Here is a 25,683-nt window from a genome sequence, read left to right as displayed (position 1 = left end):
ATATATATATATATATATATATATATATATATATATATATATATATATAAATAAAAAATGACACGGACTGAGATGACAAGATTTCCCCTCAAAGTATAAGTTGCCTTTAAGACTCCGCATCTAGGATCAGTGCTTCCAAATCAAAAGGAGTACAATTTGGTTATACAACTGACCTCAGAACAGATCATACCAACTTCATCAACCAGAATAATTCATGTTCGACAGGAGTTGTACTCCGATGCAAAAATAAAACGCAATACTGTAGTTACAAATTTGAACACTGTTTGCAATACAACGAGGGCTTTAATCAAACTAATACTCTGTTTAGTTGTTGAAGTGTCCGACTAGTTAAGGGACACCGATATTTACTCAAAGGACACCAAATCCCAAAGGTTTTCAAAGACTTGGATATAATCATTTAGTTCATGAAGTAAATATACTTTCAGATTTCATATTCAACAGGACAAAATGAAGATTCTAGTTACCTACAGTTTATGGGTGTTTTCTGTCTATGAATGGAGCATCAGGAGAGTGAGGTTTGCTTTACAGGCAGGTACAGCAATATATTGTAAACTAGGGCTCATTTGGGGCAGCACAACATTACAGGACTCTCCGATAGAAATACACTGTATAGAACGCAAAGCCTATGAAGTTCAGTCATGCAGGGTATTGATTCGAGTTCTATACATTACAGTTCTATCTAACAGGTCCCAAACAGTAACAACTACTACGGTTAAAACCTTCAGAGACACAGCGACAAGAGAGCAGCTGAACAGTTTCTGTCTGTCCAGGAAGAAGAGGCTTTTAATGGCACAGTATTAAGTCCTTCGTCCATAACAGCCCACGGCGGTGCTAAAGTCATTGACTGATTTGCTACTCAACGGCCAGTCATGTTATTTTATCCAGGTAATGTGTGTGTGTGTTTTTTTTTATGCTAACGTCACAGAGAAGGCGATGATGGTGGAAGAGTTGGAGCTCATGTCCGGCGAGGCTCCATCCTGTAGGAGAGCTGCGTCAGTGCCCTCTGGTTGTCAATCACGCAGAGCTTCCTCACGTAACCCCGTACGTCTGCTTGATTTTTGTTGGGTTGGCATATCTCAGGATCTAAAGCAGTAAGAGAGGAAACAAAAGGAAGGAAAGTGGGATTGGAAAGATTTGTGTAAAGCCAGCATGGAAATGTGGTAAAAATTGAAGTAATAGGCAGACTTACTGAACGGTTGGCTTCTACAGTGCCTCACTTGCCGAATTGTGTTAGCTATAATTCGCTGTTAAGAGATAAGGATAAGACGCTCTTTAGATATTACATCCGACGTGAGTGAAGAACAGTATGACGCATAAAACATATCCTTAAAATGAATCATTCAATGTGCACAGAAACTCACCATTTTCTCAAAATTGACCATATTGTCAATGAAGGTCTTGTTGCCCTCATGTGTGAATGTCATGTCTGTAAAGAAATCATTTTTTATTTTATCTAACCATTTAACAGTACCTCCGATCACCAGCGGGCCCTGGCCCGGTGGTTGAGAATATAGCTGCTCTACACTGAGTCGTACCTTTGAGAAGGAGGGGCATGAAGGGGATGATTGGTGGTTCCAGTTTGGTGACAGTGATCCGGTAGGAGCGGTGGTTTCTTGATGGGTCCTGTCACCAAACATATAAACAGAGTCTAAGACATTTGTAACTCAGGTCACCCAAATTACAAAAACACATTTTCTTAATTATCCTTAATGATACAGCTGTGCAGGTAGTTCTGGTGTGGTTTTGGTTTTAAATGAATCCCTCTATAGATTTCTGTGGCCAACCCAGTACAATAGTGGTGAATGGAATTCCATGCGACTCACCATCATGCTCTCAAACTCGGCATAGAACTTCTTAAACTTGGTGGGGAGTTTCTGTCGGGAAAAACAGAAGATCTCAGTGACATGAATGTAGGAATAGTGTAATACAGTCGAGGTTCACTGGAGATCCAGACATAGATTAGACAAAGCTTACCTCCCACGTCTGGCTCAGTCTGCTAACAGCAGGGTTGCTCATCCCCATAATGATGGCAAAGAATGAATTTAGGTTCTTAAACTCCCGACAGCTACGGACAAACGCACACAAGCGAGACATAAAGTGAATCTCGTCATCTTGGTGTCTTACCCAGCATACGGATGAAGCGTGCGACAGTCACCAGCCGGTACCACTCACTGTGCTGCTATCTTGATGAACTTCTTGAGGAGCTGGACTCTCTTGCTGAGCTGTGCGCAGAGGCACACCTCAGTGACCACCCACAGCTGAACCTGGTTGAACCTCCGCAGAAACAGGTCCAGATTAGCCGTGGTTCTTCTGAAGGTCTGCCGGCCAAACGTGTGGTAGAGCAGCTCATGCTGGGGGGGGGGGGGGGGGGGACATTAAGGGGAGCAGGTTTGGAGTTAATCCAGTGGACAGGTCCTGCCACCTTGCATCTATTGAGCATTAATCCTGTGTGTTTTCTTTATCATGAACATTGATGCAGCATCAGAGTAGAACAGGGCCTGTACAAAGCCAACTTGCTGTGAAAGGTTACACTTGTATGGTCAGACTCCATACCGGACTCTTCTTTCAAAGAGTAAAATAAGACTCTATGCAACACTGTGCATGCTTGTCTTCTACTGCTGACCTGGGGTTGTTTTTGAGTATGTGTATATATGCATATGTGATGATACCTCATGCACACAGCTGAAGAGCTCCCAGTCATACAACGTCATTTGGTAAGCCAGGTCCTTCGAGCTCATCAGCTCAAAAGTTGACATGGAGCCTGCAGAGGGACCTTCCTGGTCTGGAAGAGGAGTCTGAGACACACAGACACAAATACACACATTTGTGCTAATTCATTACCACATAAAATAATCTTCACATATTACTGCAAAGCCATTTCATGAAAACCACAGTGGACGTTCTATGTAAACAGGAAACATGAATCTCTTACCAGACTGTTGAGCTGGTCCCGAGGACAGGCAAACAATCGGCCATTGATGCTCAGAGCAGAAAACACCGAAACGTCATTAGGCTTCAGGATTTGTTTTTCTGTAACAGAAATAGAGGTACTTCAGAGGTACTCATCATGTCTCCAGGGCATATTATTTAACAAGAGACAACTGATTATGATCTGGTTTTTTTTTAGGTAATGCTGCTGTGAATTGCTCTTCCACATCCAAATCACTCTGTATTCTTACCACACGCAGAGCTGAGGTTGACCAACACGAGCTCATCAGTGGTGCCAAGCTTGTCGGCCACGGCGCTGATCACTTCTCTTCCAGTCGCCGCCACGGCAACCCGGATAGTGGTGTATGTGTGATCACCACAGTACACCTTCAACAGGACTAGACGCATACAAAAAATAATACTGACATACAATACTATGTGCATGTGATCGCTTAAATGAATACAAATATATACACACACACACTAACTTACTGTCATCGTGATTCCTAATGGGCTGCTTCTTCTGCAGCCTTTCCTCCCCATTGCTGAACTGTCGTATTAGAGTTTTCTGTTGAATTACACAAGACAGTGTACAGTCACCATCCACGTCATCATGAGAACATGTAAAATGTACTATTGAATTATGTTGGAAAGTACCTTTTTTATAGATTTTGCTTCTTCCGAACTGCAAAATATAAAATGTGTAGAAACACACAAAAAAAGATGCAATAAATGTAGCTGGTACATAAAACACATCACAGTGAAAGCTTAACGTGCAGCAGCTGGGAAACGTACTGTAATGTGACGACTTTCTCAAGGTCGGGAATCAAATCTTTCAAAGCTCTCAAAATCCGAGTATCGTTTGATAAGCCCACGTACAACTCCTACGGGGACAGAGAGGAAGGATCACACTCAGACCAGGCACGCCACCTGTCATGTAACTTACTGCATCCGAAAGCTTGCTTTTGGTCACCTCGAGGAAAGAGATTGCAGCAGGCTCCTCCTGCAGCATGTACGTGTGTGTGTTAGCCCAGCGCAGGGCCAGAATGAGGACCCTCCTCTTACTGTTGAGCGCATATTCCAACCTCTCCTGTTCAGAGCCGGGCGGAGATGCCGCATGGTAGGTGCACACAAGGTTAAAGAGGATAACACACAGGGTGACCGTGACATGTTATCTGATGGTCAAAACCTGTACGACCACAGCATGGATAAGAGCGAAACATTACAGCGGCTAAATCCATATTATTACCCAGTGTATGATACGATCTACTTTCCTGAAAACAGAAATGGTATTTCAACCTACTCAAGGCCGCAGTTAACCCTCACAAAAGTTTATTATGTGTAATCATCAGCGCAGCAGTGGTAAAGTAGCTGAACACATGCACTACAATGACTAAGACAATCAGAAAAGACCTCTGCAGCTGTTGTTACATCTTGTTACTGTGGTGTGAAGGGAGGTGGTTCACTCTGTGAGCAGTTCATTAGTGCTGGATGCTCAACTGCTGCTTCAGCGCTTCCATAAACGGAACTGGTGAATTGGACAATCCAAGTCGCTGTCAGTCGCACCGTTATACCGTAGTATCCAGTGAACAAAGGACATGTCCGTCCATGTCTTTGTGTGGTTGTCAACAGTTCTAAATCTGTGAGTGTACCTACCTGATGAATATCATTGACGGTGTGAATAAAGAAGTAAAATATCGTACATAAAGAAAAGGGAGAAAGGATATTGTGCCATGAGTAGAGGGCACAGCTGGCTGTTGGGCATGAAGATGCCGTGCATCAGGATAAAATCATCTACTGCTGGGTCTAACAGACGAGAAGAGAAACAGACAAGAGGGAGGAGGGAGGAGAATCAGAGGGGAAAGGAGGGAAATCAAGAGATTTAAACGGTCGTGAAAATGCCTTCATCATTAATCCATTGAGTTTGCTTATCCGTCCCCTCCATCCCTCCCTCTTTCATTACGATGCATTTGATAACTTGTCTGGATTATCTCTGGTAACCATCTATTTAAAATGCATTGTGCCTAATAGCCTAAAATACATCTTTCTATTTGGCTACCTGGTTCACTGTGATGTATGTCCATCCTCATGGCCTCCAGGAAGTGCTCGAGAATCTTCTCTGGTGTTCCTGATATCACAGTGTATCTGCAAAAAGGTGAGGTGATAAGAGACAGAGGGAGAGATTCACTCTATTGTACACTTACTCTCTCAATATGTACGGAAGACCCGTCACACTAACACACGTACTTGATGCTTCCCAGGGTGGAGGTGCGAGGACTCTTTTCCAACACCAGCACAGCTTGTTCATGCTCTTTCAACCGCACTGTGTTGGCTTCCACATCCTAAAAAAACACAACAAAATGCATGTACAACATCAGTAATATCACTCCACGTCAAATGAAGGAATGGCAGCTTTTTTTTAAATGTAATACAGCTCCTCGACCAGAGGAGGGAGACAAACATCACAGTCAGGCAGCGTCACCGAGCATTTAGTGCAGTGACAGGCTTCAGACAGCCCAAATGATGGAATTTCAGATAGTGTTCGACAGAATGCATCTTACTGTTAACTGAAATAATGACGGCTTAGCAGTGACTTTGTGAATGCACATTGCTGATAGCAGTATTTGTAACAGTTTGGTATGAAGGTAGTCATTGGGTGCTTGTTTGACTCCACTCGTATCCCATCAGAGGATAAATGTCCATCTGATCTGCCTACCCTGAGTATCCTGTTGAAGTCTTCCTTGTCCACACGAAGGAAGTGACAGTTGTCCTCTCTCAGGACGATGGAGGCGGCTCGAGGCGAATCTGTAACCAGGGCCAACTTCCCAAAGTCATCACCCTCGTGGAGCGTACACACCACACCCTAAGACAAACACACACACACACACATGAATGCACACATAAACCAACACGCTCCTACATACAAACAAGCTCAGACACAAACACAGTTTATTAGTCATCATAAGCCCTGAAGAAAAGTCAGAAAGGCACAGGAGCACACGACCCTGAGATGAATCATCTGTACTTGTCCATGTGTCCGTGTGTGCGTGTGCGTGTGTGTGCAGGGTGCATGTGTTTGTGTGATCAAAGTTAATGCACGCACGTGAGCATGTGTATGTGCAGTACATCTGCCTGTGCGGTGGTTGTAAATCGGTGTGGTGTGAAAATGTGTATGCGTACAATCCCTTAAGCTATTCCATCATACTGATGAGTCATGGTGAGAGAGAGTTTGCCAAACTCCACTGTTGGTGTTTCCCCGACCGACGGGGCAGATACTGCTGGTCTGCTCCATACAGACGTGATCAGCTACACACTTGAATCCATTTCATACCGATGACATCACCAAATGGAGCAGAAAACTTGAGCAATGCTCATGTGTCAAACGAAAGAAACGCAAGCATGCAGGTGGATGAATGCAATCAAGCGCACACGCACCTTGCCGTAGATAACCACATTGACAGAGCCCTTCTGGATGATGTACCATGAGGTGCCCTCCTCTCCTTGGTTGAACACTGGAAGACAAAGAGGACTAACTTATATCACCCCCACATACATGATTAAAACATATATTCTCTACAACAGAGGTCTTCAAACTGTGAGGCCCACTTTAAGAATAGTCACATCTTTAAGATGTCTTTGGGAGCAAAGTAATCCAGTGATTTCTGCACCTCCATAGGTAAGAACTGCTGATGGATCATTTGGCATACTTTTTAATGATGACAAGTTGCCAAAACACAGTAAAATAAAAACTCAAATTGGAGGCCAGAGCAAATTACAGTAACTGACTCAGTTGTCTCAGTTTTGCGTGAGCTTTGTGCCGGCCTTTGGAAACCCCTTCTGTTCACTATGTACACAAACAAAAATGCATTCCAGGACAAAGTGGACAAAGCGAAGACTCACACACGGTTCCAGCTTTTGCATGCGACTCGAAGATCACGCCGCTCGCCAGTTCCCTCTTCACCTACAAACCAGAGCACACTGCTCAAGTCATACTGGACTTAGCTACACTGCAGAAATATGTGAGAGACCAGTAAAATGCACAGATCATGGTTTTTAAGGATTACTAAAAGAGACCTGAGGGGTCCTTACAGTACATTATTACAGCTTTATGAGGCTTTTAGTTTGCTGATATTTATATTCATAAGCACTGTGTTCAAAAGGAAATTGAGGAATAAAAAACTGTTTCACATATACACGTAATTTTGATTCTAGGACTACATGGAGCATGAAAAACAACAACAACAACAACAACACAGACATAAGGACTCCTCCACATGATGAAGTCTTGCCAACACAGGGCAGATTGGTGGAAAACTGTGTCCCATTACACTGGTAAGAGAAATGCTAATGCTAGTGACTACAACTTCTCCTTCTGGTCTTAAAAACCAAAAGACTGTGGCAAGTTGTTCTGATCAATCAACAGCCTTCTTGGGGAATCTGTACTGTCCCTTTAAAAGAAAAGTGGACTGGCTGACTCACAGTGTTGGAGAGGTGAGCTAAGGCTTTGATGTGAAGCAGCTCATCATAGATGATCTCGAGGTCATCCCCTGTCCTCTGACCAGGCCTACACACACACACACACACACACACACACACACACACACACACACACACACACACACACACACACACACACACACACACACACACACACACACACACACACACACACACACACACACACACACACACACACACACACACACACACACACACACACACACACACACTGTCAGAATGAACACATCATGACGATTTCATGCACCTCTTATTACACTGCAGTAAAATTAATAATGACACATCCTGACGCTAAAATAACGCTGCAGTTTGGAAAGCAGCCACTACAGATGATTTGTTCATATTTATTTCCCATAATAGCAGTGAATATTACACAAGTCGGTTTTGGATTCCATTTGGTTCAGTATGCCAACTCGACAGCATAATTAAAATATGAAGAAAAAAGAAATAGTGCAGTTAAAAGGCAAATTCCGTATGAAAAGTGGCAGGAAAGTAGTTCTTTACTTACTAGAAAGTAATATATATGCAATAAGTAGTGTGATGTCTGTGTAATGGAAGTTCACGCCATATTATTAATTGTTACTGACGATTTCCTGAGGATCATGCGCAGCAGAGCGTCAGGGCCAATCTGAGCGAGGAGGAGGATGGTCTCTGGCAGCTCTTCCTCACTCTCCCTCTTCTCCTCCTCACTAGGCAACGGTGTGTCCTCATCCTCATCGTCAAGAAAACGGTAGAACAGGTACTTGTCCTGGAAACCCAGGTCCTGGTCCACTGAAGAGCAGACAAACACAAATACTGCATGAACACGTACTGTGCACGCCTAGTGACTTTCAGCAGTCACAGTTGTTTTCTTATCTCTGAACATCATTTGAGACATCGTCTTTGAAGTGTATGCATTTGAGATTGAAATCTATTTATTTTTTTTTTTTGCTCCTGCTTCAAATCTCCTAGTTAATTTCCATGCTGGTATTCATACAGACACTTTCACTGCGATTGACGTTCAGAATGAGTAAAACCACCACTCAAAGTCAAACAGAGATGCTTTTTGGCTGCTTTGCAATAGAGGTTTGGGAAGTGACTATTGTGTGTTACGGCAACTGTGCAGTGCCTTGAAACTAAACAGCACACACTGATGCTGAGAAAGCTAAATATTTAGTTACCGTGGTTGAGCACCCCTTCTTCTAGTAGTGCCTGCCACATCCCAACAGCGTGGGACCGTGTGAGAACACAGGCACTCTGCAGCACCAACCAATCCACCAGCTCTGTGCCGACACAGCATTGTCTGCAATACACACACACACACACACACACCAATCATTTTCTAAAGCTGTTGTATGCATAATTCTTTGTAAACACACAAGACACACGTGTTCCTACCTGTATGTCTTGAGGTGGTACTTCCTGTCCCGAATCATGTGTGGGGCTCTGGACAGGATGGCGTTACGGAGAACCTTCCCCGCCCTTTGCAGCTTCTCTGAAGGGATCTATAGAACACACAGTGACATTAGGAGAGTGTTGTGAACTTGTTTGTCATCTGTAATCCAAGAGTCAACACTTATGCCGACTCCAGGCTGTAACACAAAATAAGCTAATTTAGATTTTTTTTAAAACACTCTTTAAAGGAATGTAAATGTGTGCATTGCAGGTTAATGCTTGTAACATCCAGTAAAGCAGCAACAAAACAACGCTCGTACTAGAATTTTTTTTTTTGCAAAAAACACAGTGCATACATGCAAACACATCCTCTACAGATCACACCTGCACCTTAGAAAGAGAGGCAGATGTGTATTCACACACAGCTGCTGTTGAAAACAACAAAGGAATCTGCTAATTGGGCAGATGGGATCTTTCTTCCATGTGCATGCATTAGCCAGCATTAGCATAACTACAGAGGATCACAGCTGTGAGTCATCACTTGTCTCTTCTCTGAACGCGCGCACACACACACACGCACACACACACACACACACACACACACACACACAAAATTCATTCTGGCATTCTGATTCATTCACGAACATGAGAGCATGCAGCAGTGCACAATTTTAGGACACTGTGGTTCGGTTTCCTGTCTTCTCTCTGCGCTGTTCACAACTGCAGCATTTTATCAAACATTCAAAATCTACTGGCCGGGACTAAAACACAAGACTAGAATATACTCGACCCTCAATGCCCCGTCCACACATATGTCCGACACAAGTAGTGAGGTGCAGAGAAATCCAAGACAAACTGAGGCTGCCTGGCCCACAGTATATTGGTTGTGAGTTTGGTCCATTCAGGCTTTGTGTGCCATGAGGAAGGGCACAGCTCTCCGAAACGTGCTGGCAGAGTTTATCTAAAGGATCAAGTTGCCATGCTGAACTTTTTTTTTTCTTTTTTTTTTTTACTTTCTACACAAATGACAAACCCTTGGGTTCCAAGCAGTGGGCTGGAGAGAGTCATTTACCTTGTTGTGAGCTTTGTTTGCAGAGTCTGAGTTCATGTTGTCTTTGTCAGTGAGTCCTGAGGAGAAAAAAAAAAAATGTTGTTCAGCTGAATTGAAGATTTTTGCAGGATGTAGATACTTTCCATTCACAAACATAAAAATACAACCTGTTCATTGTGTAACGTAGATGCTATAACATGCTCTGCTGCTACTCTACCTTTAAGACTACAGATGAAAAATCGCCTCTTGGCTAACTCTGGCGCATTTACAGCAATGTTTATATTAATGTGCACTGTCCCTTATCAAATAAACCAATAAATAAATAAATGCTACACGTATAACATTGTGTGTGTGTGTGTGTGTGTGTGTGTATGTGTGTGTGTCTACTCACTGTCATTGTTGGATCCACTCTCCATAGCTCCATAAGGAGGGGCCAACAGTCCAGCCAAGCTCTGACGATACTTCTACAAGATAAAACACACACGCATCAGAAAAGACAACTCGATTATTGTGATGCATCACTTATGAGATACCATCCTCTATTAAAGCATAAAAACCCACTGAGTTTCTTCCTGTCCCTCTCCAACGCACAAACAGCGCTACTTTAAAGAGACACACAATGCAAGTGCCCCTCAAAACAAAGCCCTTTGTACAACCAAGATCATTTACATGCAGAACAACGAACATTATATAACACACACACACACACACACACAGCAGCTTTCAAACCGGGGTTAATGAGAGCACGCAGAGCTGCTAAATGTGTATAGACGCCGCTCGTACAGCTGTTCAGAACAAGAACATACACTTGCATTTCTTTGGCGGGGACACTGATTAACACACAGCAGGTCATTTTGAGCCTGAATGTGCTCTTCTGCAAGGTCATTACCAAGCAGCCCATGCCATCTGAGAACTGCCAGGAAGACGAACACACACACACACACTTACAGACAGAGACACAGAGAGCATCTGTTTGACCTAAAGACACAAACAACCCCGTCATTGTTTTTCTTGCACACACACAGTCAGGAAAACATAGCTAAACAACTTCATTTTATAAAAGACAACAAAAATAAAAATGTACAGAAACATTACAGTGCAACACTATTGAGTCCACATACACACCACAGACTCACCTGAGGTAACACACGCGCCTAATGCTGGAGGGACTGAAACCCAGAGAGCTGCCCTCTGCTACTTTACAACTCACACACACAAGCCACCGGATAGCATCCTGCTCAAAACAAGTCTCTCTCTCTCTCTCTCTCTCTCTCTCTCTCTCTCTCTCTCTCTCTCTCTCTCTCTCTCTCTCTCTCTCTCTCTCTCTCTCTCTCTCTCTCTCTCTCTCTCTCTCTCTCTCTCTCTCTCTCTCTCTCTCTCTCTCTCTCTCTCTCTCTCTCTCTCTCTCTCTCTCTCACAGTCGCCCCAGTGTCTCTCACCCCTCCTTTCTCGCTGCGATCGAGCCAAGAACCAAACCACTTTTCTCTCACAGGTTACCAGGGTGACCAGAGTCTCTGTATGACCGAGCTAGGAGGAGAAAGGAGACAGAAGAGGAAAAGAAAGGAGTAGCGAGGGTGAGGATGGAGAGGGAGGAGAGACAGGAAGCTGGCAACATGGCCAAGAGGAGAGAGGAAGTGGGCAGGATATATGTAGGGCAGGTGAAAGGCAAAAGAAAGAGAGAAAGACTTGCCGGAGTACAGGCCAACCAGTTGGCTGTTTGATATACTATATGTTTACATGCGTGTGTCAAAAACACACTGTTTAACATTAACATCGTGTTTTTTCATCCCTCTTTCACTTGGTGTTAGAATTATGGGAGCAGCGCTGTTTTTCCTTTCATCTTTTCATCAAACACATGACTGCATTCATCCCCTGGCTTTCTAGTCCTCGTCACACACTAGCACATGCACACAAATTAGTCCATTCACACACACACACATACACACAATCCACACAAAGATCCTTTTACTATGAGCTGAATTAGATTTCAAAACGAGGACAACCTTCGGGCTATGTTTTCTGCTCTTTGTCTACTGTCCTAAAATAGACAGCAGATAAGGGAGACTGAGTGCACTTAGTTGACAAACAAGCACACTACACGCCCAATAATAATATGGCAGACACGCTTCAATAACCAATTATTGTCTTATCTCGCTTTTATCTCTTCCTGCGTCAGAAGTGGAGATATCGCAACAATGAATAGAGAAATCTGCTTTGTACTGACACCGGAAGCAGAAAAGCCATCAAGACAGTTGTATTTTTTTATCGAGAAACCTTTTACAAAGAGGGTTTGTCAACAGAAATAAAACAATGCCCACAGTCATATTCATTTTAGATTCACAAAAAAACATTTTTATTCATACCTCAATCATAGATATGCTCTGAATGTGGAGTTTAGCACCTTTACAATGACCTTTGAAACATTTTTACTCATGTAAAGTGAGTAAATGTCCTTCAGCACTCGTAATCTTTCTGGAACTCTGACCTCAATGTGAACAAGAACAAGGAAAACAACTTCCCCTACAATTAAGAATAAAATAACCTATGACAATTGTACGTATGAAACCAATAATGTGAGAATACAAATTGATACAAAATTGATTAAATTTAGAGACTAACAGATTTGGATTTGACAGAATTAACAAACTGCCTGACCAAACAACAGGGCAGACGCGTGTAGCCTTCGGGTGCCGACTGTGAAGCAACACTGAACTGATTCACTGCTCTGCCGGCTATTCCTCTCTGAGAGGGTAACCTTGACATGGAGGCCCACGGAGCAGCAACTACTACAATGCCAAAGCCATGTTACTGACTGCTGAATCCTCCAATGTGTACGATACAGTCTCTGTATCATAATATCGGATATATCTGCTGAGTTTTTATACTCCATCTAAGACAATCAATTCAACAGTATTATGTTTTTTCCCCTCTTAGGTGTGATGTGTTTAATTGATGGAAGTTAGATCTGTAATATACCAATATTAATACTCTTACCTATTGTAATGCCCCCAGTGTCTGCATTTGATTAGGATCTACTGCAAAGTATAAGTCATATCTTTTTGTACCATATATTCATGAATACAGATCACTGTAACTCGTTCTTTATCTCAATAGGCCAGTTTGATTTGTAATAACAGGAAAAGCACAGGTGTAAGTAATGATGTTAATTACTCCTGTGCTCTTCCTGCAGTGACCTGTCAAAAATGTCATTCACCGTATATTTCTACAATTTCTTAATGAAAAAAAGCCGAATGAGGATTAGTCACATTGCCGTAGGATACTATCTAACCTCCTCTTTACTGTCGTAACACAATCTAAGTGTGTTGAAATGAAATCATAAGCACCGGAGCCCGGGAGGAAACCCTAACACACAGACGTTTTATTCATGGAGGTGTAAGGAGTAATATTTAGATTCAATATGCATTTGAGTCAGACAATAAAAAAAAAGGGATCCCTGCTTTTGATATTTTTAGATTCCCACTACACTGCCTGCACTAAACATACAACACATAACTGTATTGCTCTTGATGCATCATCAATAAATACTGCACTAAGCCACAACAAGCTCTGAATTAAGCTCTGAAAACAATACACATCCAGCACAACACAGAAAGCACATAAAGGCATGAATTGTACATACACACTCCTCTCTCTCTCTGTTCATGCCTTTATCAGCTCAGTGATGCGTGTCACCTGACGTGTGAAGCCAACGGGTGGATACAGAAAGGCACCGTTATGGTGGACAGCCCCCTCGTGGTTAAAGACACAATTACAGCGGTAGGTCGTGTGGAAATTGCCGCCTCAATAGGGAAACGTTTTTCAAAGATGGAAAGCTTTCGGTACGCTACCGAGACAGAGTTCATGCTGAATCATGAAGTTCCAGCTCATACTCCCAGCTACGTGCAGTAGAGTCGCTCATACAGTTCGTCTCTCACCTCCCAGAGGCTCTTGAATTCCCTCTGCTCGATACGGAGCAGCTCGCTGGTCTCTCTGCTGACAATTGTAGCGTGGCGCGGCGTGTTGTCCAGGATGGACTCCCCGAACGCTGTCCCAATCCCAAGAGTACAGATAGTGACTGCATCCTGCACACAAACGCAACATATTGCATTTGACTATTGCTTATTAGACAATGAATGTGTGGGAGTCAATACGTGTTTCAATGGAAGGCTTAAATAAGATCAAATGAGTAATGGTTTTACTACATAGTTCTGCTTACATGAAAAGCAGACAGATTAATATATGGTAAATAATGCAAATGGTTTCAAATATGAGGGCCAGGTAAACAGAGTCTCCTGGGAGGCAAACATCTCTGGGTGCTGTATATTATTGGACAGGCTAGAGGCAAGTAAACACGCATTAACGTGTGCACACATAGTCCCACACTCCAGTGATTTAGACAAATACCTTTTCAGCTGTCCAAACTGACATTTCAAATATAGCCTCAGAAACTAGGCCACCAATGGCTCTTTAGGGCTACATGCATGAAAAGGACATTTCACAATGGAGGGGCTTCTTATCTGTCTTTAACTGGGAACAAATCCTTTCTCTTTTCCCACACGTCCCTCTTCTCCTCTATATGTACTGTACAGTTGAACCATTTTTCCACACTCTGTCATGAAGGGTAAAGCATGCAGCAGAAAGCACAATTCTCAGTGGACTGGTTTTCTGTGCTGTGGCAGCTTTGCTTTGGCATATTTAAGCAGGAAGACATGAGCCAATTCAGGATATGGCAATATTCCGAATTTGATATGGGTCGTAAAAAACGGCATGTTCCGTTTGAATTAGGCCTTATTCCGAAAGGAGCATTTTCCGATTAGGACGTGTGGGATATGCCGATATCATCTGAGTTTTATGTATATAGCATGTTCAGAAAATGTTTCTCAATTTTATGGTAGTTTGCGACACACGGCCCCACAGTACACTGTTCACTGGTTGTGCAAACCAACTAGTCAACAGTTTGCACGGTTGTATATAAATGGGAATATTCATGGGATATTCATTTTTATTAGGATGAACAGGAAGGCAATCCAGGCCCTCTAAAATGTTAAAAACAACAAGGACGGAAGTATCAAAAAGCCTTTATTATGGTGGCTGAATCATTAAAAGACCCAACATGTTTCAAAGATTCATTTTCATTAGCCGTGTTACCAGCTTAGTAGGAATAAAGTCTCTTGAGTCTGATCTTACCTGGTGGTTGGCAGTTTCTGACACTTTGACATCCAGAGAGCCAGACAGGACAGCATACCAGCTGGTGCCTATGTCTCCCTGTCGAAACACTGCGGACAGTAAAATACATAAAACACTATAAAGTGCAGCTTACTCAGGCTCTTACATTGGTTCGGATATTTTAGTTGAATTTCTAAAACACACAAAGTTTCTGTTTCAAAGTATTGAGTCTTTTTCAAAACCTCGTGTTAATGTGAAACAAATCCAAAAATATCCTAAATATCAGTATGCCAACAATTCAGTATGTTAAGGACGAGTTAAGTTATGCTTTAGATATTAGATAATTCTTTTGTAAAAAATATATTTTTTGTTGTTATCTATGCTTAATTAAAAAGGAGGATGTGCCCACTGTATTGTAGGTTCAAACAAATAAAAAAAAAATAGTTGCAAAGGTTTAGAGCTAAAACAACTTGATTTAAACTTGACTTAAAACAACTTGATTTTTTGTGAAAATCATTTATTAAGCAAAAATGCCTGACATTCACTGGATCCAGCTTCTCAAATTTGGGAAAGATGTTCTCTCTTTTAAGAGTAAGAACATCTATATATATATAATATCTAAATTATAAACTGAACAATAATTTTAAATGTAATCGACAGATTAATCAACAATGCAATAAGTAACATCTTTATTCTACAAATGTGTTGAATAAGGCTTGCATGATTTGTGTGCGGAGAGTTGTGTACACGTGAACTAAAATAACAGTGCTTTGCAATACACTGAATATACTGCATGACGATGCTTTACTATGGAGAGCTATTCCGAGCATGACACCGTGAAAAACATCTATTGTCATCCTCCAAACCAAATCCGTATTTCATTTCATAATCCAACCATTTTGTGTGTGTGTGTGTGTACACATGTACATACACGTGATGCCTTTCTCCAGGCATTCATAGAAGGCACAGGCACAGATCTGCAGTAAGAGCGGAGGTGGGAACCTATGGAAGGCTTTGACCTCTCTCAATCTGGTCAGGATAATGTCCACATCCTCTCCCGAGCGCTCAGAGGGCCTGTGCAGGGAAGAACAGATCGAACATTAGGTGTTGAAGAACCTCATCGGTGGTTTTTCAAATTAACTGCAAAACTATTTAAACAAAATGATTAACTGATGTCACTTTCACTGTGATGGATTATCTATTTTAAGCGAGTCTGTTGCTGCATGGAGGGTAAGAAATCAATCAAGAATGCACAGAATGCTTTGGAAAGCGGCTCACAGTAACGCTAAATATCAGCAGTTAATGGACTAAAACATGACAATATGGTTGGAATTGTCCTTCAGAGATAAAAGGAAGCTCCGTGGTTTTAGTGTTACCCATGTTTGTGTGCGTTTGTGTGCGTGTGTGTGTGTGTGTGTGTGCACGCTGCTTCATTGTTCGGCATGGTGTCTCAACGATAACAGTGGAACGCTGCAGGCGTTACTTCTCTCGGCTCAGACCCCCCACAGGGTGTTGATGTAAGATCTCATTTGTACTGCTGCTACTCCTAATACACTTAAATCTGAATACACACACAGAAACACGTCATTATTGGACGTCTACATGGGAGAACCCACAGAAGTTTGATATGAGAGCTTAAACATTCTGCTCTGCAATGTGGTGGAGAACAAACGACAGAGCCAACACGCCTCAGAGTAACACACACTGCAGTTAGCCCCACTCATTCACTTATTTTCCCATCCTTGCGCATGTGTGCGCGTGTGTTCATAAAGAATAGCTAATGCAGTGTGTGCGCCTTCCGTCACAGAGGAGAGGCGCTCTATCCCCTCTCCTCCCTCAGCTCTCTTCCTCTTCCCTTCCTTCCAGCTCTCTCTTTTCTGTCTGCCTCCACTAAACACTTCTCTAATCTCCATCCATTTTTCTCCTCTCCCCCTTCCAAGACTTGCCCTCTTCTTCTGTAAGCTACCCATTTTGTCCTCTACATTACTGGCACATCCACTTTTCCTTGTATCCATCCACCCATTATTATCCCTTTATTCCTGCTTTGCAAGCTCACAGGCAGCGATGACTCCCCTCTTACCCACACGCACATGTACATACAGAGATAAACACAAATGTATTTGTGTCTCCGAGCAGTAGTAGATTGTCCTCCGTAGCCAGGACGGTACTCCCAGATAAACACAGACTTAGCCTCGAGGGCCGCACTGCACAGCACATCTTCCAGTCCCACAACTGCCACGAGCTCATGGCTGTTACAGATGTGCCTTTGCCTTCTCTCTCTGTCTTTTTATCCCTTTTTTTTTCGTCTCTGACTCATCCTCCAATCATCCTCCCACTGCCTGTGTATTGGCCTTGGGTGCTCCGACAGAGCGTCATATCCCAGTGTAGGCTGGGGGTTAATGGTGTAGACAGGTGGACTCCCACACACTGCAATCGGGGGAGACAGGGAGGTTAACTCTACGGGGTTGAATGGGCAATACCGGCATCACCCTTCACCCATCCGTCTACAGTGAAACTGTTAAGATCCGTCAGTTATAATCCCCTGGTCGTATCCTTGTCCTCTTTGTCGTTGTCTTGCGCTTTGCTCGTTCCCTGCCTGTCCAGAGAAATCTGCCTCCCCTGTTGGTGAGAGACAGATGTGACCTGAGAGCTGTTCACCTTATCCCACTCACCCTCCATCCCTCTTGTCTCTCTTCTTTGACTTCTCCCTTCCTCAGCCTCCTGCTCTGTATTTCAGCAGAGATCTCAGCTTTCAACCACAAATGATGGCCGCACACACACACACACACACACGCGCGCGTTCGGGATTTACAAAATCGACCGGCACACTGAAGAGAAAATCGAGAGACAACCAGAAGGTTCTTGCAGACTGTTTCAGGAAACATCCATCTGGGAGACAAATAAATCATAGGTTGATTTGTGGCAGGCAGCCAAAACGCCAGACAGCCTCAACACAACAGATTCCCCCGAGCTGGCAGATGAACACATTACTGTAGCAGAGATACCCTTGAATTGTATGCGCGTTTCCTTTGACACCCATCCGCATGACCGCTACCAAACTGCGATCCTGTTAAACACGCTGAATATTAAAGTACTCATAAATGTACTCATCCAGCCTCGTCATATTTGCAAATGAACCTCCATAATATTTATATGAGACCATAGCTTTAACTGAAGACTTTTTTTTCTTCTTTTGTCTCAGACTGTGTGTGAACTGGTCACGATGTTCTGCGATTCTATTTTTTCCTGCCGCAGACTGACATTAAACCTCAACCGGCATCTGGACCAGTGCTGTGCGTGTGTTGACTGGACCGTCTATTACCTGCCCGGGGCAAAAGAAATCTCACCTTATCTCACATACTTCACACTCACTGGCAATAAATGTCTTCGGACAGATATATTAGAGACAGTCCTATCTTAACCTCTGTCTTTCTTTTAGCTTCCGCCTCTCTTCACGTCAACAGTTACTGTTGACGAAAGCTCTCAAACACACACACACACACACAGACACACACTGATGGGTATTGATTGAATGAGGAGGTGCACATAGCTGAGGAGCACTGAGTGGTCTACAATATCCAAGATACTGTCCGGTCTAATCTTACAACCCTGGCTGTCCTCACTGACATCCACCTACTGCTGCATATCTGCTGCATTTAGTTGATTATATACAGTGTTGTTCTGTTCTGTTTGGTAGTTGATTTATCGTAAACACCAGACTGTAAACATGTCAGCACAGTAAGAATCACACCCCTCTCACTATGATTTTATGTCATACGTTACTCAATTCTCCACATCCAACAACAAGTCACGCTTGACTAACGCTGAAACAATTCGACGACTAATCGAGAAGAAATTAATTGGCAGTTGAATGAATTATTTAAGCAAAAATGTAGTGGTTCCAGCTCCTCAAATATGAATAGCTGGTGGTTATTTAAATATTTTATGATAGAAAATTGAATATCTTTAGATCTTGGTCCAAATAAAACAAGCAATGGGAAGCTGTCACCTGAGAATATATTTTATAGATCAGCTGATCGCGAAAACGACAATCAGATTAATGACATATGAAAGTCATCGGTAGTTGCAGCCCTACACTTCATTACTTCTATCAATGACAGAACATAACGGCACTTAGATCACGTATCCAGTCGTTATGACAGGTGAGGACAAGATGGTAGCTTCAGGTTGCCAATAGTAACGTGGGGATGTGTCATAGCGAGGTGTGTAGGCTACAGTGTGTGTGGGTGTGAGCTGTAGGTGGCACGTCTTATGCATCATTGTTTGTTTGAGGTGTGAGGTGCATCATCTACAGTACTTAGTGTATGGCTGACCTTTCATCCTCTTCATTTATTCAAGCTCTCTCCCTTGGATAGTATGCTTTTTGGGGCACAGACATTTAATGTTAACTGGACAGACACAGTAAGGGACTAAAAGGGTTTCGAAACACTTCAGCTTCTGGATTGTGAAGAGTTGTTCATAATTATTCTGTAAACTGGCTGTTCAATTATTCTAACCTGTTCAGTCAGATCAGACAAATACACCCTCACATGCAGCATTGTGTCAAAAATGGAAAAAAAACAACAATGCACATGTCTGCCACAAATCCATATTTTGAGAAAATCTCCAACATGCACGCCACGGTAGTACTTTAAAAATGTATGACTGTTTGATTTAAGCAGAAAGACATAAACCATGTGCGTTAATCAGCCATCTCTCAGCCCATGCAGTGTGGAGACATCCTCGAAGCCACCAACGCCTTTTCGACCGTGCAGATGCAAAAGCGAGAGGGTGTAATTTTTTTTAGGCACTGCAGCCTTTACCATCACTGTCTGAGGGCTAGTTATCCCCTGAAAATGACAGTAACCTATAGCAGGCTGAAAACAAAGCCCGTCGTGCCATTACTGCACACTCACACTCTGCACACGCAGCGATCGCCGGTTGCGATTGATCCACGTTGACGCGAATGAATGAAAGAGAGGTTGAGAAAACACAGCCATCGCTGCGTGTGTGGATGCGCGGCGTGGACGTGTACTCGTGTAGCGTAATTCACCCACCTTTTATCCAGGCAGCATATCCACTCCGCCGACGGAGACGAGTTAGGGGACGTCTGCACCGCGACCATCTTCCCGGTCGTGTGTCGGTTGCACGCCGCGATGCTGACGGAGGAAGCTTCCCCGGTTGTCGGTGGTCGCTAATGAACGTGCGCTCCTGCTGCGCCCCCTCCCCGCCCCTCTGCTTCGAGCTGCCTCACGCAACTACAGACTGCTGCTGCTGCTGCTGCCTTCATCGTGGCATGGTCTTTATGGGGCTTTGGAGGGCAACTGTAGGGCTAAAAAAAAAAAATAAAAAAAAAATAAAAAAACACATTGTGCTCGGAGAAATAATAATTGCCTGTTGGAGCAATTAATAAAGGATACATTAACAGTTCAGTTGTAGGCCTAATAGTACAATGTAGCCTGCTAGGACATATAAGGCTCAGAAATAGAATTTAGACCTACTGTATGATAATATATCTGTTAAGCAATATCAACAAACTCAAATATGTATTTGATCAAATATTTCAATACATGGTGCACATGGTGGGCGTGTGCACCAGTGGTGTGCACATGGGTGGTGTGTGCAGGGCGGCACAAGTGCCCCTTGTCATCTGTGGTTGGCCTCGGTTGCTCTGGTGTGACTTTAGGGTGTGATGCTGTAGAGAGAACATTGGAATGTAAACAATCAAAACGTTCATTTTCCAACAAGGGCCTTGTTTCACAAAAGTGATTTGCGAGCAGTGGTTGCATGCTGGTCGCTAACAGTGGCAGCGACTTGTTTTGAAAAATGATTGTCACTCGCAAATTGCAAATGAATCCTGCAGTCCCACAGGGTTCCTGCACGCTCGTGCCATATGATCATTCGATTTGACCAGTTAAAAATGTCAAAATTCACCGGCGAGGTAAATATCTCATGAAGTGAAATCGCAGATTGCGCGTTGCAAATTTGGGGAAAAGGGCCCCATGGTTTCCCAATGTTAGAGTAGTGTTATGCCGGGTTCTGACTGTGTCAGATGAGGCGATTATAGTCGTGAATTCTTGCTGTGACTTGGCCGAGTGACATGACAGACGACAGGTTGGTCCCTGTCTTTCACAAGGCGTGTGACGTCATCAAAAGTGAGGCGCAAGGAACCGACTTCCAGGAACAAGAACGTAAACAAACAATGGAGGTGTGTGTGATGCCAGGTTGCAAAACTTAGCAAAAAAATCAGAGCAGTAGCCTTCTTATATACAGTCTATGAGCAGTGCACACTACAGTGGAAGCAGGGTATTGCTTCTGCCCCCTACTGTAAAAACCCACCAAGTGCAATGCAGCTTAGGGAAATCTCTGTTGCTCAATTTCAATAGGATGTGAGTCACCTTCCAAGACATTGATGGATAGCAGGGAGAATGAAAGGGGCATGCAACGGAAAAGGGAGGGATATGAATTTTGACATTTTTTACTTTATGCAAATAAAGGAGAACTGGGTCAGGAAGTAGGAAAGTGATCGACCGAAAACCTGACAGAAGAGGAAGAAGATGCAGAGGGCTTGCACTATCTTGACTAATGAAGACTTAAACACATGACCCAGAACTGTATGATAATCATTATATATATATATATATATATATATATATATATATATATATATATATATTCTTGACAAACTATTACAATGATGACAGGATTTGGTAAGACCCAAATCTTGTGATCAAAGAGGTGGAGAGGAGCCTAATCAGAGAATTGTCAGTATTAAGTCGTCCATACAAGGCAACTAGCATACAGAAGCTGTATATGAACATTGTTTGCGTACACAGAGGCGTTTATGTGCCCAAATAAAGATCAGTGCAAGATGCAACTGCTGTGGCATTGAAGGATGCCTCGTGTGAAATGATGTATGAATAGTAACAAAGCAGTGCTAGTTTCACTTGTTTTCTTGAAACCGGAGAGAGATGAGAGAGACTAGAGCAGCTGGTCACCAGGATGACCGCAGCCACCGCCGTAAAGGGAGCAAGGGAGCGAGAGGGGGAGGGAGGGCGGATGAGGGGGGGAGCTGCGAGGTTTTGAGCATGAAGCATTGCCTAAAACCATAACTTATGTCCCATGCATGAACTATGTGAAAATGGGGGAGAGGGTAGTAATAAATTCCTCAATTGGAATTTAGGGATGTTCTCTGTGTTCATTATTGAAAAAGCATAGCAGGTCAGATAGAAAGGAGGACAAGGATTGTTTGTAGCATGATAGATGAGAAACAAGGGAGGCAGGAGAATTTACATGTTGCACCTCAAACTCCTCCAACTTAGACCCTCTTTGTCTCCCTGCCTCCCTGCATGCGGACATTGTAGAAGCCATTACTGTACTGCATCAGGTGAATTACAATGTGTGAATGTGTGCACCTGTTGCAACTGTGTGTGTGTGTGTGTGTGTGTGTGTGTGTGTGTGTGTGTGTGTGTGTGTGTGCCTACACTTGCCTTACTGCATCTGTTTGAAATAGCACTTCAGCACGCATGACTGTAATACTGGAGGGTGATTGAGCAAGTTTTCACCATATTGTTAAAATGAAGTGTGCGTGCATGTGTGTGTGTGTGTGTGTGTGTGTGTGTGTGTGGGTGTGTGTGTCAGCCCCAGCTGTCTCAGAATTGGCAACATTCTATTTTTAAGACGCTCCTTTTGAAACATTTGGAGAAAAGAAAGCTTGATGACTAAAGCATGAAAAAGAACAGAAGTGAAGTCGTATCTATTGGCATTCAGAATGTGTTTTTGCAGAATTATTGCATCATTATTACTGATGCCGTTAAAACAATATATGTGCAGTACACACGTCTAGACACAAAGTGGCAGTACCATTGTTTATGGAGATGCACCAACACTTGAGCTATAAAAAGTGTTGTATAAGGGACACGCCAGACTGATTCACAGCAGCGTATAAACTAACTGTGCAGAGCTGCAGAACTGCTACATTGCGCTTTGCTCATTTAAACTGCTGACTTGTGTGTTCATCCCAGCCATGGGTCGAGTGAAGAGAGAGTGTGTGTGTGTGTGTGTGTGTGTCTGCATTTAAATGTTCAGAGGATTGAGCGTAATTCCCTCGTGAAGCTGGGAAACTCTAAATATGGTTGACGGAACAGATAACCATATGGGGCATGACAGTCTGCCAAATGCAGCCTCCATGACGACACACACACACACACACACACACACACACACAGCTAACATCATTGGCTGTCAGACAATATCTCAGTCTAAATAAAGCCTCTGTCCTTTCCACCTAATTATACTCTTTAAATGAACAGTGTTAATGTAGTAGCAGTTCATCAAAAAAGGATTACAAATTATAATTAGAACTACAGCCACACAGATGCTTTAAAAAAAACAACATTTTAAAGTAAAAAGAAAAAGTATCACATAACCATAGACTGGTTGATATTGTTTTTAAACATAAATGGGAAACATAAACATTTTACAAGGTTCCCTGAAAATGAAAAGAATATGTACCGAGTGGGACACGTCGTCTAGCTTCGTGTAGACGCCACTAAGACTGATTTGTTTTGATCTGCAGTCATTAAAAGGTGTGGATTAGCAAAAGGTGAAAGGAGGTTCATTCCTGCGCCCCCACCATCCCGTCACCTGCTTAACCATCGTCATCCAGCTCAACACTGTGACTCTCCACAGCGTTGTGAATCCTCTAATGTGTGTGTAAACTGTAGACCCAATTTTCAAAAAAGAACCTCTTTTGTGAGCTTGAAGAAGTCAAGGTGACCTGCTGCTGGTTAGAGAACGTTGAGGATTATGTCAGCACACAAAGATTCCTGTATTTCTCTATGTACCCGCCATTAATTATGAATACCACTGTTGAGTTAAACAGAGGGGACTTGCGCTCCACTTGTACCTCTCACTTCATATGATTGCCACTCTCTTTCACATTTCCACTGATCCTACCAATCTAGGTTACACTTCTGCCTTCAGTCTCAATCTACTCTGCCTAACTCACCATCTTGCCTGTAACTCTAAATTGACTTTGCCACCCACCATAACACCACTCCCTCATTTATTTCATCTCTACTTCAATTCACTTTTCCTCCTTCCCCTCCCTCCTTTGGTTAGCCTCATTCAGAAGAAGGCTTTTGTGATTGGCCAGTATTTATATCAACTAGGTCCCAATGCCACCTGGGACAATGGTCTCCAGTCAGATCCAGGTCACACCAAGCAGAACCATTCTTTCGGCTCGGCGCGGATCAGTCCAGTCCAGTCCAGTTGAGTCCAGTCCAGTTCATCTGCCACAAAAGCCAGCTTCACAGACAGACATAGGTACTGCACCGACTCCCCCACTGGCATCATACACAGGTAGGTAGGAACACACACACACACACACACACACACACACACACACACACACACATCAGCAGGTGCTGCATCACCGCTCTTGTTTGCCTCACACAGGTAGACAGTGTGAGATCTGGCTGACTGCACTGCCCTGCATCATGCAGACAGGTGAATATTCACACAAAGATTACCTCTGAAGCCCAGCACCACCTCTGTCAGAGTGATATCGGTGTACACAGCAGATGGCAACGCTGGCAGTGATACTGAAAGACAGGTAAAGGTAAGTGCATGTAGCAGCAACCTGCATGTTGCATAGTAGTGTAAGATCCAACTGTAGTAGATTATACGTACAGTGTGTGATGCCAAAAATGTAAATGACTGGCTATATCATAGAGAGACACAGGTGCAAAAATGGCAATAAAGCAGTATTTGTTGTGACAGAAGGCATCACTGGCATTACATTAGCCTTCACACTTATTGCATATGGTCATTTATCACAGGGGCAATATTTTGAACGGGCTGAAGCTGGGACCTAAATGTTAAGACTTCCTGCTGTAGGTAAATACCCGAGACCACACAGGTAGGCTGACTTGTCCCAGTGCTGGTGCCCGCTCACCATCAGTGTGTTGCTGTTACTAGAGTAGTTTACACAGGATTACCAGAGGATAATCCATTTACAGTATTTAGAGACATGAGTTGCCATCTGTCTGTATTTATCGCAGCGAGGGAGCCGTCAGCACCGGCTGGCTGCAAACAAACACTTCTACGGTAAGATGAAGCTGTCGAGAACAGTGCAAGACAATGCTACGTAGCAGCCATTCGTGTACATTGGCTAATTATTAAGTTAAATTGGCCGTTTGTTGGCACTCGGGACGACCCGACGTTCGTCACGACCTTTAAACTGCGCGCGCACTGCAGCCAGGTTGGTGCGAGATTTGCTGCCTTTAAATGTCGTCGTAAACCCCTGTTGCTATCGTTGTGCATTTCGTGTTCATTTTAGGTAGCATCAAGGTTAATGGCTCAAAACATTGCCGTTTTATTTCATGGTTTACTGTAGTAGCAGTGAAGAGAAGACAAAACACACCAGCTGTACATTTAAGGTTGAGTAACGGCAATTAATGTAGTTAATTGAGTAAACAAAACTGAAACGTACACATCCTCGCTTTATTTCTTTATTTGATGCATAATGCCAAGACAGTAAGAGCAAAAAGGGGTCAATTAAAACGGTTGTTGTTAAATGCACCATTTCCCCCTGAGATATTTAACACGTGCCTGTGTAGGTA

The 25,683-nt window shown here is 43.2% G+C and overlaps 1 protein-coding gene across 2 annotated transcripts; it reads right to left on the bottom strand.

Annotated features, from left to right (window-relative positions):
* Nucleotides 1–976: 976 nt before the first annotated feature.
* On the bottom strand, nt 977–20,733 carry LOC142956329 (rap guanine nucleotide exchange factor 4-like). Of its 2 annotated transcripts, none has more exons than XM_076097859.1 (30): nt 20,116–20,733; nt 15,990–16,132; nt 15,080–15,168; nt 13,828–13,974; nt 10,284–10,356; nt 9,914–9,969; nt 8,845–8,951; nt 8,628–8,749; nt 8,055–8,238; nt 7,429–7,513; nt 6,850–6,910; nt 6,385–6,461; nt 5,666–5,812; nt 5,197–5,291; nt 5,009–5,094; nt 4,677–4,755; nt 3,923–4,073; nt 3,745–3,833; nt 3,607–3,634; nt 3,442–3,517; nt 3,201–3,347; nt 2,954–3,051; nt 2,691–2,816; nt 2,194–2,372; nt 1,996–2,086; nt 1,845–1,895; nt 1,557–1,644; nt 1,383–1,447; nt 1,211–1,265; nt 977–1,104 (listed from the first exon to the last, which is right to left on the bottom strand). In XM_076097859.1, exons 1-30 carry the CDS (start codon nt 20,181–20,183, stop codon nt 977–979), a joined length of 2,991 nt encoding a protein of 996 aa, XP_075953974.1. In that variant the 5' UTR covers nt 20,184–20,733. The 2 variants fall into 2 exon arrangements, with proteins under 2 accessions (XP_075953974.1, XP_075953975.1); XM_076097860.1 differs by having other exon boundaries at nt 9,950–9,969.
* Between the last annotated feature and the right edge of the window lie 4,950 nt (nt 20,734–25,683).

The sequence above is a fragment of the Anarhichas minor genome, unplaced genomic scaffold (assembly GCF_050575085.1).
Source record: "Anarhichas minor isolate MPS153535 unplaced genomic scaffold, ASM5057508v1 ptg000024l, whole genome shotgun sequence".
Lineage (NCBI taxonomy): Eukaryota > Metazoa > Chordata > Actinopteri > Perciformes > Anarhichadidae > Anarhichas > Anarhichas minor.
The sequence above is the reverse complement of the archived record's forward strand: the minus strand, read 5'-3'. Positions and strand labels throughout refer to the sequence as shown.